This window comes from Vombatus ursinus, unplaced genomic scaffold (assembly GCF_900497805.2).
Source record: "Vombatus ursinus unplaced genomic scaffold, bare-nosed wombat genome assembly UNPS02014789.1, whole genome shotgun sequence".
Lineage (NCBI taxonomy): Eukaryota > Metazoa > Chordata > Mammalia > Diprotodontia > Vombatidae > Vombatus > Vombatus ursinus.
The window spans coordinates 22,397,376-22,414,586 of record NW_020954567.1 but is presented as its reverse complement, the minus strand read 5'-3'; the positions used below and the strand labels follow the sequence as shown (position 1 = coordinate 22,414,586).

The following is a 17,211-nucleotide window of genomic DNA, read 5'->3' as shown; positions in this document are numbered from 1 at the left end:
GCACAGTATTCAATGGGAGAAGCAGCTTGGGTCCTTGCCCTTGAAGTGTTTACAATACAGCCTTCCCAGTGAGCCGGGCTGAAGAGCTCCCATGAAACACCTTGTCCACTCCGCAATGCCAAACGATTTCCTGTATTTTACCGAACGATGGAGAGGCTCCTTCTTCCTTTCAAGCCCTGCATCTGGCACAATTCCTAGCCGCAGCCTGTCTCTGTGATCTCCTTCCCCTCCCCAACCCCTTCTTGGAAGATTTCATTCATAGGAGCGGGGTAGCTCTGTTGGTCGCAGCCACTGGCTGCGAATGTGATTTGCAAGGGATTGTCTGAGCCCCAGCTTTGGCTTCTCACCCCAGTGACCCCCGCCTCCCTCTTCTTCCCGTTATTACTGCGGAGAAGCAATCTTCCTCTCACTTCGTCAGAGCCTGGCCTGGCGGCCTCTCCTATTGGTCAGAGCCTCGGAGCCCACTGTCCCCCCCCCCCGCCCTTTTTTCCTTCTTCCCTCCTCCTCTCCTCACCCTCCTCTTCTCATGTGGTATAAAGCAGCGGCTTCTCCCCGGCAGCATTCAGTCTAACAAACAAGAGTGTTTGTGTGTAACCGACGCTCTCCTCCTGCTGCTGCTATTGCTACTACGAGCCAGACTCTGGAGAAAAAGGGTCGGAAGCTTGCCACCATTCACTCCCCAACCTGCTGCCCGGCGTCTGCCAGCATGTGCCGGACACTGTCTGCATTCCCCAGCACCTGTCTGGAAAGGTAGGAGGCGTTTGCAAAGTTGGGGTCGGCTGTTTGGTCCGCCTAAAGTCGCCCAAGTAATAGGGGAAAACGGTCGTGGGGTGTGGGTGTGTCAGAGCTGCCCCTGAGACCTTGTCCATGGTCCAGTTCAGCTTCATTTTACAGGTGAGGAAAATTAGGGCCAGAAAAGCGAAGGCCCTGGTCCGGGACCGTACGGTAATGTTAGCAGTGGTACAGGGACGACCAGTTGGGCTCAGCCCGCTGTCACTTCTCAGTAAAACGGAGAGTGAGACCACATACAACCTTTGTGGATTTGGTGGGAACGAGGCAGACGAGATGGGAGAAAAGAGGAGACGCTGCCTTTTCTGAGAGTGTTAGATGCTCTGGGGAGGAGAGAAGGATCACAAAGGGTTTGGAAGACTTCTGGAGAGGGAGGAGTTGTGTGGGATGCAGAGAGGTAGGGAAGGGTCCGTCCAGGTTTCTGTAGCACTTCTAAGACAAGTAGCAGCTACTCCTGCTGCTGGGCTAAAGCAGAAGCTGGGCCGGGATGCCAAGCCTTCTGTGGGTCAGTCATCTATAGCTGTCCTGGGAGGTTGAGTTTGTTTTCCTACACACTGGAATTCAGCCCTAAGCAGTCCTTCAGGAACGATTCTATTTCTAGTAAAAGGGGTAAGAGGTAGGGAATAGAAGAATTACATTCCCAGCCACCGTCAGCAATTGGTACCATGCTAGTTCTTGGGGAGGCACTCCGAAGAGTTTGCTGTGTGCAGCTCTCCTGTAGGTACTGGTAGTTATGGAGGTAGAGGACAAGAAAAAAAAAGGTGGAAATGGGACAGAGAAGAATCTTACATTGTCCTCAAATCCCTAGAATTAAGGAGACACTCAGAGAAGTGCCTTGGGCAGAGAGGCACAGGGATTTGTGTGACTTTAATATGTAAATACATAGCTGTATATATATATATGTATATATATATGTATATGTATATATGTATATATACACACACATATATGCATATATGTGTGTATCTCTTTCTCAAATTATATTATATATATGTGTGTATGTGTATATATATATGTACACACACACACACACAAAGTAGCATGGCCCAATACTGGCCTTGCTTGATCTTGAAGACCTGGGTTCAAGTGCCATCTCAACACGTACTGGCGATGTGATCCCCTAGACATTTACTCTTTCAATGTTTCCAGAGAATGTTAAGTCCTGGTCTGAGGAGTTCTTAATTTTCATTGGTAGAGGAAATTTCCTTACTGGGAGTTTTCTATGACAGTGAAATCACAGAGTTCTACTCCATTTCTCCTCCTCCCCCTGAAATAAACCCTGCAAATTATATACACACAGATCTTTTCGAAGCATTGAATAATACAAATGTAATTTCGTAAACACACAGGTCAGAGAGTATAAGCTCTTCCTAGGATAAGCTTAAACATTATTTTTGTAGCATTAATGACAGTAAAAGGATTTTGGCAAAAGCTGAGTTGTCACATCTCCAACAGCAGTGAAAGTTAATTTTGTTTAGGTTTTAAATAGCACCAGCTAAAGGATAATCTTTTTCTCTTAGACTATCATAACCCTTTCTTGCTATTATATTGAAGAGAGACAAGCCCATTGAGTTGAGAGCCTCCTTCCCTGGTCCCTTTGATAATACTTGGATGTTTTTCTTTTGTCTCCCAGAGCCAAAGAGTTCAAGACCCGTCTTGGAATCTTCCTTCATAAATCGGAATTGGGGACCGAGAGTGGGACTGTCAGCAAGTTTGAGTGGGGCAGCAAACATAGCAAAGAGAAGTAAGTATTACTGGATATGAGTGACACTGCCTGGAGCTGTCTCTTCTTGGGAAGGAGAGTGAGCTGGGGGTAAACCAGAGTCCTGAATGAAAGTAAATGAAAAGAATGAGAATGAGAGAGAGAAAAAATTAATTAGGACATTAAAGGGGATCTTGGCATACTCTGCCCTAAAATTTTCAGTAGGTCGTATCACTAAACTCCTGTGTCTGACTGGTCACTGTCACCGGTCACTTGTTGATTTAACAAGCAGTAGTCAGGTTATAGACCACCAGCTAACAGAAGGACCCATGAATCTGCCATGTAAATAGAAGTCTCTCATTGAAAATACGCTGGTAACTGTAGCAAGAATCAAGAGAAAGATGAAAACCCTTGTGAAATTTAAAAATAATTCCACTTCTAGATGACTAGAAAATCACCTTTAGGATGTGTGTGGAAGAGGCTATAGAATTGACTTTTGTGATAAAGCCAGGAAGCTTTGCTTGGGATTCAATAAAAAACAAAACAAAACAAAACAAAAAACACATTGATTTTGTGCAAAACAGTAGGCTAGACACTATTGATACAAAAAAATTGTTCCTGACCTTAAGAAGCTCGAATTCTCTTGGGATAGGCCTAGGTGCTATTGAGGGAATCTATGAAAGTATATGACTGCCTGCCAGAGCTCTGGCTAGGATTTGTGGTAGGAAATCTATTTTGTGGGTGTGTATTTTTTTTAAATATCTTGACTTCTTTTCCACAGATTTGTTCCAGAAGATGTGTTAGGATGGAAGGAATCCTTTGACCATTTACTGAGCAGCAAAAGTAAGTAAGACCTTGTCTGTATCATGGCATATTCCATATGCCACATATGCATGTGATATGTTTCAAACTCATTGTCCTGGGTGTTGAGGTCCTTAGAGTAACGGCAGTGGGGGCAGGCCACGGTCAAGAAGGAGCTATAGGGACTTGACTTTGTTCAGAACATCAAGTAAACGCTAGCCTGGAGGAAATGATATGTAGTAATGGCCCCATTAACTGTAGTTATTGCCTCATTTTCCTTTTCTTCAATCCCTCAACCTGACCTTCTTTCTCACTATTTTTCCCTTCGCTATTGCAGGTGGCATAGCTGCATTCCGGGCCTTCCTAAAGACTGAGTTCAGTGAGGAGAATTTGGAATTCTGGCTGGCCTGTGAGGAGTTCAAGAAAATCCAGTCAGCTACCAAGTTGGCTTCCAGGGCCCAAAGAATCTTTGAAGAGTTCATCTGTAGTGAAGCTCCAAAAGAGGTGAGTTAACTGACACAGTCGAGCGGTCATCCACCCCTTGGCCTTGCCCCATCAGGCCGATGCTTCCTGTGTTACACAAGCCTGGGTTTGGATGACTTAGAGAGGTGAGGTGAAGGGAGAAGGGGTTCCTCTCCTTTCCCATCCTCCTCCCGAGAATAATACTGTGCTCCCTTCACTGGAGAAAGATAGAAACCTTGTGTTTAAAGGTGCTATGGTCAAAGGCCAGGGGACTGGAATGCAATCTTGGCGGATTGATTTAGGCTGGGTTCCATAATCTTTAATCTCATTGCCTCCTGCAACTCCAGACCAGTAGCATGACCAGCCTTCTTAAGGCTCAAATCATACACATGCCTAGAAAAAATAGGAATTACAATCTGGCTGAGACTGGTGATTTACCTGCTTCCATGCACCTGTCAAGTCAACAAGCATTTTTTAAAGCCCCTACTGTGTGCCGGTCTTTATGCTAAGCTCTGACATTATGAAGACCAATAAATGAGACCCTGCTCTCAAGGAGCTCATAATCTATCGGGGGAAACAACATGTAGATGACTATGTACAAACAAGATAGATAGGGGATCAATTGGAGATCATCTCGGGGGAAGGCACTGGATTAAGGGGTACCAGGAAAGGCTTCTTGTAGAAGGTGGGATTTTAGCTGGGACTCAAAGGAAGTCAGGGAAACGCAAGTCTTCCAGACCCAAGGTCCAGCAGGCTATCCGCTGCGCCACCTAGTGGCCTGAACCGCCTTTCCTCTATATAACATTCTGCTTCACAATTATCCATCCATTATTGTATTGTCACAGAACCCCGCGTTTCTAAATCTTTGTTTTAGAGATATAAACATAAGCACAGAGAGGCTAGCAATAACAGCCACCTTTGTATAGGTCACTATATGTTTGGGTATGCTATTTCACTCAATCCTCACAACATCTCTGTGAGATAGGGTGATGTAGGTATTTGTTGTTCCATGGTGCTCAACTCTTCCTGATCCCTTTTGGAGTTTTTTTGGGCAAAGATACTGGAGTGGTTTGCCATTTCCTTCTCCAGCGGTATAGGTATAGGAATGCAAGAGGTGAATGATTTATTCTCTGTGGGTCATTCCCAGAGATGGAACTCAAAGTTCAGTGACTCCAAAGATAATATGGAGAACAGAACCTGGACTTGGAGTTAGGGAGACTTGGATTCCAATCCTACTTCTGACCTTGGGCCTGTCACTGATCTCCGAGCCTCACTTTGCTCATCTGTAAAATGGAGATGACAATAACCAAAGTACCTACCTCATAGCATTGTTGTGAGGATCTAATGAGATAATGTATGTAAAGTACTTTGCAGCCTCTAGAGTGCTCTGTCAATGCCAGTTATTATTACTGTTACTCCCATTATTGAGTTGTCTGAATTCACAGAACCAGTTAATGAAAATTGAGATTGGATTCCCAGGTCTCCCAATGAGTCCTGTGTGCTTTTCTCTGCATCCTAGTCCTTCCTTTGGGACTGCTGGAGGGTGTCCTTTCACCCCACTCATCCTGACAACTCTTCCCTCCTTCCTCCCCAGGTGAACATTGACCATGAAACAAGAGAACTCACCCAGAAGAACCTGCAAGGAGCCACAGCTACATGCTTTGACGAGGCTCAAGGGAAGACGCGCATTCTGATGGAGAAGGACTCCTACCCTCGCTTCCTGAGATCAGCAGCATACAGAGACCTGGTAGAACAGGCCTGTGAGGCTTCTACCTCCCAGCCCAGCCGCCATGCTGGAGAATGCTCACACACCTGAGCAGCCTGGCTGTAGCCACACCTCTTGGATGGGGCAGCTCTTTGGGGGAGGCAGGAGCTGCAAGGTAGTTGGGAAGGACAGAGAGAGGAAAAGCAGCTGGAGCCTCATGTTCTGGACTCCAACTCTCCTGAAAATTTTCAAACTAAACTGCTAACAAAGGGAATCCTCCCCCCCTCCACTGTGGGAGGGAACCGAAAGGAACAAAGGAGGCATCTGGTCAGTAGATCCCACTGGCTCCTTTCATCCTCACCAGGAAAGCGAGGGTTCCTGAGACTATCAGTCTTGGGGGAAACGAGTATAAATGGAATCCTGAAAATGGAAAGGCATAAAGGGCAGAAGAACAAGATGGGTGGCTTGCTTCTTAGTTAATTCACTCAAACTCTGGGCAAGGAAGGGACCTCTGTTATATGTTGGGGAAGGGATTGCCTCAATCTGTTGGCCAACTACCATCTACAGTTTGAGCCTGCCCAAGATCTCTGCCTGCAGCCCCTGTGTTTATATCCTCTCTACCTTCAGCCAAGGGTCAAGAGGTAGGGAGCCAGGTGTGCTTGCACTAGAACCAGATGAGGTTTTGGACCTCACTGAAAACATCCCTGCGTCAGCTATTGAGCCCTACCTAGGAAACCATTTTGTTCTTGGGAAAGTGATGTCTTAACGCCCTCTCCTGCCCTTTGCCGGATAAACAAAGAATTGGCATGGGAACTGGAACAAAGTGAGAGTTAGGTTTCCTGATTCCCAGTTCAGGGCTCTTTCTATCGTATCCCTACTTAATATGACAAAAGAAGGGAAAGACATCTGCTGGGTCTGGCTTTCCAACCTAGGGATGGGAATTACAATCACTGGGGACAGTTTGTGCCGATGGAACTTGAACCAAAATTACCTTAGGTCAATGAGTCAAGGCTTTTTATGGAGTCTAGGAAAGGGCTTGACTGAAAGGATAGGGACAAGGCACAGGGTGAGACAGGGTCAGGGGACAGGAGGCAGGACCTCTAAGAGAATCAACACCTCCTCCTTTCATTCCCGAATTTCTGAACAAATGCATTCCTCCCTGAGGCTGCCACTCAGTTATCCAGACTGGAGAGGGGAGCGATCTAGTCAGTCAGGTAGAGATGGCCACAGGACTTCTGACGCAGGAGACAGATGAACACTGCCCTCTCGACTTTGAGAGCTCCTCCAGGAAAAAGCATTTTGTTGTTGTTATTGTTATTATTATTGTTATTATTATTGTTATTATTATTGCTGTTGTCACTATTGTTATTTATTATTTGTAATTTTCAAATCCCCTAGTCTGGAGGACCTCTCACAACTAGCAGCCAGATTTTCCTCTACACCCAAATCTACCTCTGAGGCTGCCGGGAGCCCCTCACAGAGGGTCGGGGGCTCCTCACAGCTTCCATATGTGTTTATTTATTTATTCTGACATTTAGGGCTGGTTTCCTAGATGTGAATGAAGCCCATGATCCTCCTCTCCTTTTTGACTGCATGTTGCATTCTTGCAAAATAAAGTGAAAACCCCAAATGGTGACCTCCCTTCTCTAGTGTCTGCACGTGGGCATCAAAGGGGGAGTAGGAAGGGCAAGGCTTTGGGGCATAAGGGGAGGGGGCTGGCTGTCCATGGTGCTCTCTGATCAGCATCTGGAAAATTCTGGAGGAGCTCACAGATGTGCGACAAGCTTGGATGTCACAAGCAGACGTCAAATGAAAGATGGATGTCTGCTCACCTGATAAGGGCATGTTTATATAGGGAAATGGGTGCTGGAAAGGCAGAGGAGATGATTTGCGACTTCCTTTGGCTGTGTTTGCACAGTTGAAACAAAAGAGGAGCTGGATCCAGTGATTCGAAAGCTGTGGACAACTAGGATTTTGAATGGGGAAATGATCATAACAGCTGATTCTTACATAGTAACTCTAAAGCTTGCAAAACACTTTTATTTTTTTCATTCTGAACTTAACATCCGCAGAAATAAAATGAGCATTTTCATACACATAGTAGACAAGAAAAAGAGGATTGTATATGAAACTTTCAAATCTCTGTTATCAACAGCCTGACCTTTTAAAATCTATGATAATTCTTACTTATCTTACAGACTTACTTAAAGACTTACCTTGTTTGATCCTCACAACAACTCTTCCTAGTATATCCCATTTTAAGGATGAGGAAACTGAGGCTCAGAGAAATTAAGTGACTTGCTTAGAGTCACATAGTCATTCAGTGGTACAGGCAGGATTCAAACCCAGATCTCCCTGAGGCCATGTTTCCCATTCTATCCACTCTACCATGCCACCTCACTGGTGAATCAGGCTCTAATTATCCAATAATTACAACAAATGTCTCAGTTCTGCTTAGGAGCCACTGGACATCATTGCTTTTATTTCATTTTGCCTATGGATTTTCTTAATGACTTTATTTTAAGCATGGGTTCAGAGTTCTGTGAGATAATTTTCATGAACTGATCAGGCTGATTACTAATAATAACTCAATGGTAAAATTTACAAAGTGTTTTATGTATTTAATTCTACTTAAGTCTCATAATAGCCCTGTGAGGGAGGGTATTCTTATCCCAGTTTACAGTTGGGAAAGCTGAGGCTTAAAAGTTAAGTGATTTGTCCATTGTCACACAGCTTGTAAGTGTGAAAGGCAAGAGTTAACCCAGGTCTTCCTTCCTGGAAATCCAGTGTTCTTTTTTCTATCCCACGTTACCTCTCAGGGCAGCTAAGTGGTACAGAGATGGAGTGGTGAACCTGGAGTCAGAAGGACCTGAGTTCAAATATGACCTCAGTCACCAACTAGCTGTGTGACCCTGGACAAGTCACTTAACCCTGTTTGCTCCAGTTTCCTCATCTATAAAGTGAGCTGGAGAAGGAAATGGCAAACCACTCCAGTATCGCTGTTAAGAAAAACTCAAATGGGGTTACAAAGAATCAGACATGACTGAAATATGACTAAACAAAGTTGCCTCTCAGTTAAGTATAGGTTCATGAACCCAGAAAAAGAAGAAATTAATCTGGGTCAAAAAGAAACCTGACAGACGATCTAGAAAACAATTAAAATCAGTTCTTTCAATTTATTTTTTCACCTCTTCTCTATGTTTTTTCTTTCTCCCCTCTTCACCCTTTCTTTTCTTTATAATTTTCTCTGTATTACCCTTCCCATTACTTTCTTTTTTCTTCATTCTTTTTTCTCATCTTCTTTTCTTCTATCTGTGTTGAATTACGTGGCTTTGAGATATAGATCATTCACATTAAAAAAAATTGTTCTTCAGATTAGGTAAAATAATTCAAGTTTAACTGGGGACTAATAATTCACAGGATCAGATCTGAGGAATTAGAGATGAAAGGGACATTAGAGAAAATCTAGTTAATTTCATCTTTTCCCTCCAACTTTCCCATTGTACAGATGAGGAAACTAAACTGGCATGTGATGGTAAACGGTGAGGAATTCAGTCGAGGATAGGCAGATGGATGTGCCTAAAAGGGAAAGGAGGAGGGAAAATAGAAGGAAGTGAATGATGCTTAGTGAGTAATGAAAGGCATTTGATGTCAATTTTGCCCAGAACAAGAGATCCGGATAGGTAAATTCACCATGCAAGGTGCCTGGTTTAATTCAGGGGGAAGTCTCAGTGGGCTTGATCACTAGTACATTCTTATGTTCTCTGATGTTTGTGGTATGACCATTAAGATAGGAGTGGTGGCTGTAATAACAGGGCATTTCTGTAGTATTTTAAGGCTAACAAAAGATATCACATAGTGAAAAGGACATTGATGCTGCTGTCAAGAAGACCTGAGTTCAAACCCTGGCAGCGATACTCTTAACAGCAGTGCTGTTAGCCTCTGTTGCAAACCTGGATTCCTAAAAGCAGCGTCCCTCAATTCTGCCATCAAGACCAGACTCTGAATGCTCTCATTCCCTGAGCTCTGCTGTCCCCTTGTGGCCATTTCCTTATGATTCCAGCGCTTCATAGAAATTCAATCTCCCTTTCAGGCTTTTTTACTCTTTTTGTAAAATTTCACCAGATTTTGAATTCCCTCTTTGGAGTTGTGTCTCTTGTACCTATTTGTTTCACTTTGGTTTTTGTGACTTTTTAAAATGTTATTTTAAAGAAAAACAAGGATTTTTTTTGAATAGAGACCTAAGATGTAGACAGACACAAGACAGCAGAAAAAGGGTTAAATTCAGTTTTCATTTGTCAGCAAGGCTCATGGTAATATTTTTTTTTAAATGGAGCTCTTAGGTAAGAAGAAAAAAAATGTTCAAGTCTTATTAAGTACTAATCTCAATCTAATTCACTGTCATTAAGTCTTTAAATTGGCCAAATTATTCTGATTACATTAGGGAGAAAAAGAAAGATTTGAAAGAAGTCGAAATCACTTTAGAAAACTGAAGAGTAGTCTCCTAGGATTAAGGACGTAATAGAATTACCATTTAATGAGTTAAGATAATGGCTTTCATGTCCTTGGTTTCCAGAAAGCTTGATTTAAAAAAAAAAAAAAAACAACAACAGAAAACCAAAAACAAACCCCAAACCAAAAAACATATAACATTGGTGATTTCAAAGATCTGCTCACTAGCCCAACTCCTAGAAAAAGACTTAATTAGCCTCAGAGAAAAGTACTGATGGATGAATTTCTCTTTCATTTATATTGGGGACAATTAGTTTGGGTTTCTTAAGGGAGGCCACCCAATGTCAGAGGTGGCATTGTCAAGGTAACTGAGAGGGAGGAAGTAATGTTGGTCAAGGCCAGTGGTGGGCATTGAAGAGCCAGTGGAGAAAAGAGTTCATATAAAGAGCTCCCTTCTATTTTTTATTTCTTCTAAATTTATTTTGAACTTGTAAGCATCAACAAAGTATTTAAATATACAACCAAAAATAGTTATAAATTCAATTACTTATAATTTGTTTGAAAATGTATATATTTAATTTAACAAAATTTCTTATTTCCTTCTGTCCCTTTTGAAACTCTTTTTCTTTTTCAGATTTTGTTGAATCTTTTCCATCTCTATAGCACTTTAAGATTTACAAAGTACTTTCCTGACAAGAATCCTGTCAAGTAGATAGGGTAATGTTAGTCAGTCAACAAGCATTTATTAAGAACCTACTATGTGCCAGGCACTGTGCATAGCACTGGGGATACAAAGAAAAGCAAAAGACAGTCTTTGTTCTCAAGGAGCACAGTTTAGTAGGGGAGACAGCACTCAAAACATCATGTGCTAATCAGACACAGGCATAACTTGTTTTATTCTGCTTTGAAGATACGGCATTTTTTTTTTTTTTTAAATTGAAAGTTTGTGGCAACCCTGCTTTGAGCAAGTCTTTTGAAATTTTCCCCACAGTATATGTTGGTATCATGTCTCTGTGTCACATTTAGGTAATTCTTGCAATATTTCAAACTTTTTCATTTTTTAATATATTATGGTGACTTGTGATCAGTGATCTTTGATGTTACTATTGGAATTGTTTTGGGGCACCATGAACTGTGTTTGTGTAAGACAGCACACTTAACTGGCAAATGTTGTATGTGTGTTCTGACTGCTCTACAAACCAGCCTTTCCCTATTTCCTTCCCTCTCCTCTGGCCTCCCTATTTCTTGAGACACAATAATATTGAAATTAGGCCAATCAATAACCCTGCAACCTCTAAGTGTTCAAGACAAAGGAAGAGTCAATTGATGTAGCAAACTTGTTGTCTTATTTTAAAAAATTGCCACAGCCACCCCAGTCTTCAGCAACCACCACCTTGATTAGATAACAGCTGTCAATATTGAGGCAAGACCCTCCATCAGCAAAAAAGATTAAGACTCTCTGAGGGCCCAGATGATGGTCAGCAATGGTCAGCATTTTTAGCAATAAAGTATTTTTTAAATTAAGGTATGTATATTGGGTTTTTTTTTGGTCATAATACTATTGCACACTTAATAGACTACAGTATAGTGTAAACATAACTTTGATATATACTGGGAAACCAAAAATTTCACATGGCTCGCTTTCTTGCAATATTTGCTTTATTGATGTGGTCTGGGACCCAACCTGCAATATCTCCAAGGTATGACTGTATATGGTCAAGATAAGTAGGAGATGGGGCAGCTAGATGGCACAGTGGATAGAGCACTGGCCCTGAAGTCAGGAGGACCTGAGTTCAAATGTGACCTCAGACACTCGACACTTAGTAGCTGTGTGGCCCTGGGCTAGCCACTTACCCCCAATTACCAAAAAAAAAAAAAAAAGATAAGTAGGAGATAACCAACAGAGGGAAGGGGCTAGCACCAAGGACTCTCAGGAAAGCTCTTAAATTGCCTTTCTTGAGGGCAGGGACTGTCTTTTGCTTTTCTCTGTATCCTCAGAGCTTAGCACAGGGCCTGGCATAAGGTATCAGCTTAATCAACGCTATTGACTGACTGACTAACAGGAAAGGGTTCTTGCACAACTTTAGCTAAGACTTGAAGGAAGCTGGGGAAGCCAAAAAGCAGAGGTGAAGAAGGATGGAGTGATAATTATGAATGGCACAGACCTCAAAGGAGAAGAGTCTGGAAGTGGCAATGGGGATCAAGGTATATTGCAACTCCTCCACCCTAACAAGTGATTTGGGCGTAAGAGAGAAAGTGTAGCAAGTACTGGGAAAGGTGGTAGGGGAGACTGTGGCATCAGGAGGGAGCCAGGTCTCAGTGAGAGAAGTGAGAAAGGGAGAGGCTTAAGGTGAAATTTGTTAGCTATGGAGAAAACATTCTGAAGGTCACAATGGAAGGGGTGGGCAGATCAGGAGTGAGAGTTGAGGGGCAGAGTATTAAGGTAGATAGACTTGAAGAAATATGTGCTGGAGGTTGAGGTCTGTACATTTCAACTGGAGTTCAGAATCATTGGGATGGGGCATGTATAAGGGGGATGTGTGTGCTACCCAATGAGAAGTGAATCTAAGCAGAAGATCAGTAACTCCCTCACTGGAGCGAGGCCCAAGTCCAGGCTGTAGACAGCCTCTACAGGTGAGGGTCAATCTGGAAGCAGGTGGCAATGCTTTCTCCTGAGTCCTTAACAGTCTTGTTTGAGAGCAGGCAGAGTACGGGAGCTAGTGCAGTGGACTGGATGAGCTAATGAATGCTAAGTGCTTTGTAAAGCTTTAAGTCCTATGTATACGTACAATGTTATGACCTATTGGTTACTTTGACTTTCTATAGTGTTCTTACTCTCACCTACCTGAATGAAGAAACCTGGGAATATTACTTTGCCTTATACCGATTGCTATGAGCAAAGGTTCACACCAATCCATGCTTTGCCAGCAATCCATATCTTACACTTCTACCTACTTCTCCCCCATTACATTTGTCCTACTTCAGTCCTTGATTATTTAGTTTCTGTTTTGCATTTCCTCATTCCTTCCTTCAATCTACAACCATAGAGTTGAATATTCTCATTCTTTGCATCATATATTGTAGGGTGAGGTTCTAATTACCAAAGTCCAAGCAGGAAGGGCTCTGGGAGTGATAAATTTAGCCACACTGAGGAAAAATAATGACGAAGTGAACTACCATTGTAGATTCACCTGAGTTCAACATCTATTTGCTACTTCTTAGGTGCCCAGCAATGTGTAGTGTAGGAGTATGGTGTGGTATTTGGAGAAAGTGATATGGAGGTTGTTAGTGTATATACTAGTTCCTAAGGCAAGGCATGTGGTGATAACTTCTAAATCTATATATTTTTTCCATGATCTCTCATTTGAACTTCAAGCCTAGATTGCTAGTCATTTCCGTGTGGGTATTTTGTCAGCATCTCAAACTCAACAGGTCTAAAGTAAAATTCTATCTTTTCCCCTTAAAATCCTACCCTCCTTCAAACTTTCCTATTTCTGCTGAGGGTACCACCGTGCCTTCTCCAACCCAGTTTCACAATCTCAGTCTCCTTTGACACTTCCTCACACCCCAACCAAAAGCATTCTCCACAATTTTGCCTTTTCAGACTTGGTTTCTAATACTCCCCATCCACCATGCTCTATATCCCATGTTGCCCCAAATCAAGGTTCCATCTTTCATCTCTGTGCCTTTTCTAGAGCTGTGCCTTATGGGTTTCATTTACCACCAGCTACTCTACTTGGTTTCGATGCCACTGGCATTTTCATCATGCCCCACCCAGGACAAACTTACCATGAAATAAACTCAGCACCTGGGAACTTGTCATCATAGACTTGGCTTCTTTACTACTCATACCTCATAAATATCTCCAATTGCTTCTGCCTGGAGGGTAGAACAAAAAACTTCCCCCATCTCCTCCCTTTAAACAAGGCTCAAAAATACCAGCTATCTCTTCATTTGCCACTATCGGATCTTCTTGGTTTCAACTTCACCTTCATCTTCCTTGCTCTTGTGGCTCTATTTGCTTTCCCCTACCCTTTTCAACTTCCTTTGTGTATTGTCTTTCCCCATTAGATGGTAAGCTCCTCGAGGGCAGGGTTTGTTTTTCTTTTTCTTTTTAGGTCCCTAGCACTTACCTTAGTGCCTGGAACATAATAGATGCTTAATAAATGTTTATCATGTGGTATAGCTTTAGAATCTTTCAAGAACTCCAACTCAGGGACCACCTCCTACTCCAAGTCTTTCCTGAATTCCTTTAAAAGTTATACTCTCTCTCCAGCTGTCCTGTATTAACTTATCTGCATGTTATATTAGCTTAGTAGGGTATAATCTTGAGTGCACTGTTATCAGGCCTCTTTTTATCCCTAGTACTTTTTTACTGATCCATCTCATAGACAAATACTCTGAGGGAAAGTTAACCCGTTTGCTATACCTTTGGAGTCTGGTTGCTGATTTGGGAAAGTAAAGAGTTAAGTTTGAAATTTAGGCCATTAATAAAGTAAATCTTGCCTTTATTCTTTTGCTAACTGCCTAATTCTCTAACCCAGAAGCCTCTTATCTAAATTCCCAATGACCTAACATATGGAAGACTGAACCAATGTACTCTGGAAAAATTTCTGAGTGTGTTCAAAGTTGAGAAAGAGATAGAGAGAGAAAAACCCCCAAATATCATGTATTGATTAAGCATTTACAGGCACTGTGCTAGGTGGTGGGAATACAAATAGAAACAAAAATAAAGACCATTTCTACCCTCAAAGAGCTTACATTCTAATAGGAGAGGATAACACATAAAAAAACTGAAAAGGGAGTGGAGGGAAGAAGGCTCTTATTTCAATTTAGGTGACACGAACAATACATTTGCAATGTCAGTCTTGGGGTGTCAAACTCTTCCCCTTCCCCCACTTTCCTTTCTCCCTTTTTTGTCCCCTCAACCAATTATAATGCTTCACTATCCCCAAGGGCAGCTCTGTAAGCTGGGGCAACAAATGAAATCTGACTCCTCCATTAATCACCCACTGATCTAGAACCTTTGAGAACTGAAGGGAAAAAAAGGAAAAAAAATTATTGATACATATCTATATATCTATATATATCAGATATCATTATCAATGTGCATCTCCTGTATAAACAGGGATGGTTGGGGTTGATTTTTGGGGGTGCTGCCCTGTTCATGTGCTGATGGGAGAACAAACGCACCTGGGTTACTCCAGAACTGGCAAAGGCTCAACCTGAGATCTAGATGAAATGAACAGCCATAGTCCTTGTGGGTCATCCCTTGGAGGCTTCCACAAGCCATACAAAGACTATTCTTCAGTAAACCTCACTAGAATAAGCTTTGAATGTGGGCTTTCTTCCTCTTGTCTGTTGTGGTTGCTGGCTTATAATGATGATAGCCAGCATTTATGCTGCTCCTTAAAATTAGCAAAGCACTTTATCCTTATCTCATCTCCTCACAACAACCCAGGGAGTAGGTGAAATTATTATCCCCATTCAACAGATGAGGAAACTGAGGCAGGCAAAGGTCAAAGAAGCATGCAAGTAGTAAATGTCTGAGGCTAGATTTGAACTTAGTCCTTCCTGACTCTGAGCCTGGTGCTCTATCCACTGCATCCCTAGCTGTTTCCACTAACTTCCTAACCTATTCTTTAGAGTATAATAAGGAGATCAGACAATTTAATTCAATTCTACAAGAATTTATTAAGCACCTACCATGGGTCAGGACAGGGTTTTACAAGGCCCTAGGAATAGAAACATGGAAATGAAAATAACATGTGTCCTCAAGGAACATTCATTCTACTGAGGAAAACAACACATAAACATATAGACAAATATCTGAACAACACATAAACATATATGTAAATAGCTGAACAACACATAAACATATATGTAAATAGCTGAACAACACATAAGCATATATGTAAATATCTGAGCAACACACAAACATATAGGTAAACATCCGAACAACACACAAACATGTATGTAAATAGCTGGACAACATATAAACATATATGTAAATATCTGAACACAACATAAACATATATGTAAATATCTGAACAACACATACATATAAAGAAATATCTGAACATCGCAAAGCATATATGTAAATCACACAAACAACATACAAACACATATGTGAATATTGGGACAACATGAACATACATGTAAATACCTGAACAACATATAATTATATGGGCAGATATATACAGACCAAGTAAATACAAAGTACCTTAGAGGGAGGCTATTCCTAACATTTTTTGGGGGGAATTATGAAAGCCCTCAGGTAGAAGATGGCACATGAGCTGAGTCTTTGATGGATCTCAAAATTCCAAGAGTTGCGAGTTAGGAGGGAAAGCGCCCCAGTTACCAGGGACAATGTCTACAAAGGTACAGAGGCAAGAAAATCTGGAAAGATGGGTTGGTCCCCAATGTTCAAGGCTTTAACTGTCAAAAAAGGCATGTTCTGGGAGCCCAAGGCCTTCTGCATCGTAGGTGAGCTCTGTCCCAGTCTGTCTCTGCCCTTCTCCCTCTTTAGCCCTACTAGAATCCCCAGCAGCAGCCTTGAGTTAGCCCAAGGTGTTTCCTTTCTTTCAGCCCTGTGTCTCAAGGTCTGGAGGTTGCTTCCTGAGATTTCCATCTACCACCTCCCCAACTAATGGAATGAGTCGGGGCACTATTTATGGTGTTATCCTGGGGGTCAGAATATAGTCACGGACTAGACTTGACCTCTTTCTGCCAGAGCCACCCACTTCCCCACATGCAGACCAATGTTGGACACATGGTAGAAACTTGTAGACATGAAATGTAGTCTATGTCTCTGTTTCTGGACTTAGAGTCAGAAAGACTTGGGTTCAAATTCCAAATCAGAATTTGATTTTTTTGAAACTCACGGGAAGCATTTACTACCTGCAGCCCTAGGCAAGTTACTTGACTTTTCTGTCTCATCTAGAAATAGGGGCTGTTAATAATACCTATATCACAGGGTTGTAGTGAGGATCAAATGTGTGTTTTGCAGACTTTAAGCGCTATACAAATGTGTGCCATTATTACCATTAATGGCTCAAGGCAGTAGGATTTGGGGTGATGTTTGAGAGTAAGGTACATTGGGCAAAGCTGCACGTCCTGAGGCTCATTTACTATGTTCTGTGCAGAGAGAGGCTAAAAGTTCAAGTTGGTTATTATTGATTGGTCAAGGTTATGTAGGACTTTTCCACCTAGAGAGCTTTCCCTGGACCTCAAACTCAGATAAAACTCCATTATTTCTGGGCGAGACCTTGCATGCCAGGTCCTAAGACAGTTTTTTTGC

At 42.2% G+C, this 17,211-nt stretch overlaps 1 protein-coding gene across 1 annotated transcript; it reads left to right on the top strand.

Moving 5' to 3' along the window:
* Nucleotides 1-554: 554 nt before the first annotated feature.
* On the top strand, nt 555-7,095 carry RGS16 (regulator of G protein signaling 16). The gene is made up of 5 exons (XM_027868648.1): nt 555-750; nt 2,423-2,533; nt 3,273-3,334; nt 3,630-3,796; nt 5,349-7,095. Exons 1-5 carry the CDS (start codon nt 707-709, stop codon nt 5,568-5,570), a joined length of 606 nt encoding a protein of 201 aa, XP_027724449.1. The 5' UTR covers nt 555-706; the 3' UTR covers nt 5,571-7,095.
* The last annotated feature ends 10,116 nt before the right edge of the window (nt 7,096-17,211 follow it).

Coding starts and splice junctions, on each gene's coding strand:
- RGS16 (XM_027868648.1), top strand. CDS start 707: ATGTGCCGGACACTGTCTGCATTCCCCAGCACCTGTCTGGAAAG. Junction 2,534..3,272: donor AGCAAACATAGCAAAGAGAA/GTAAGTATTACT, acceptor TCTTTTCCACAG/ATTTGTTCCAGAAGATGTGT. Junction 3,797..5,348: donor GTAGTGAAGCTCCAAAAGAG/GTGAGTTAACTG, acceptor CTTCCTCCCCAG/GTGAACATTGACCATGAAAC.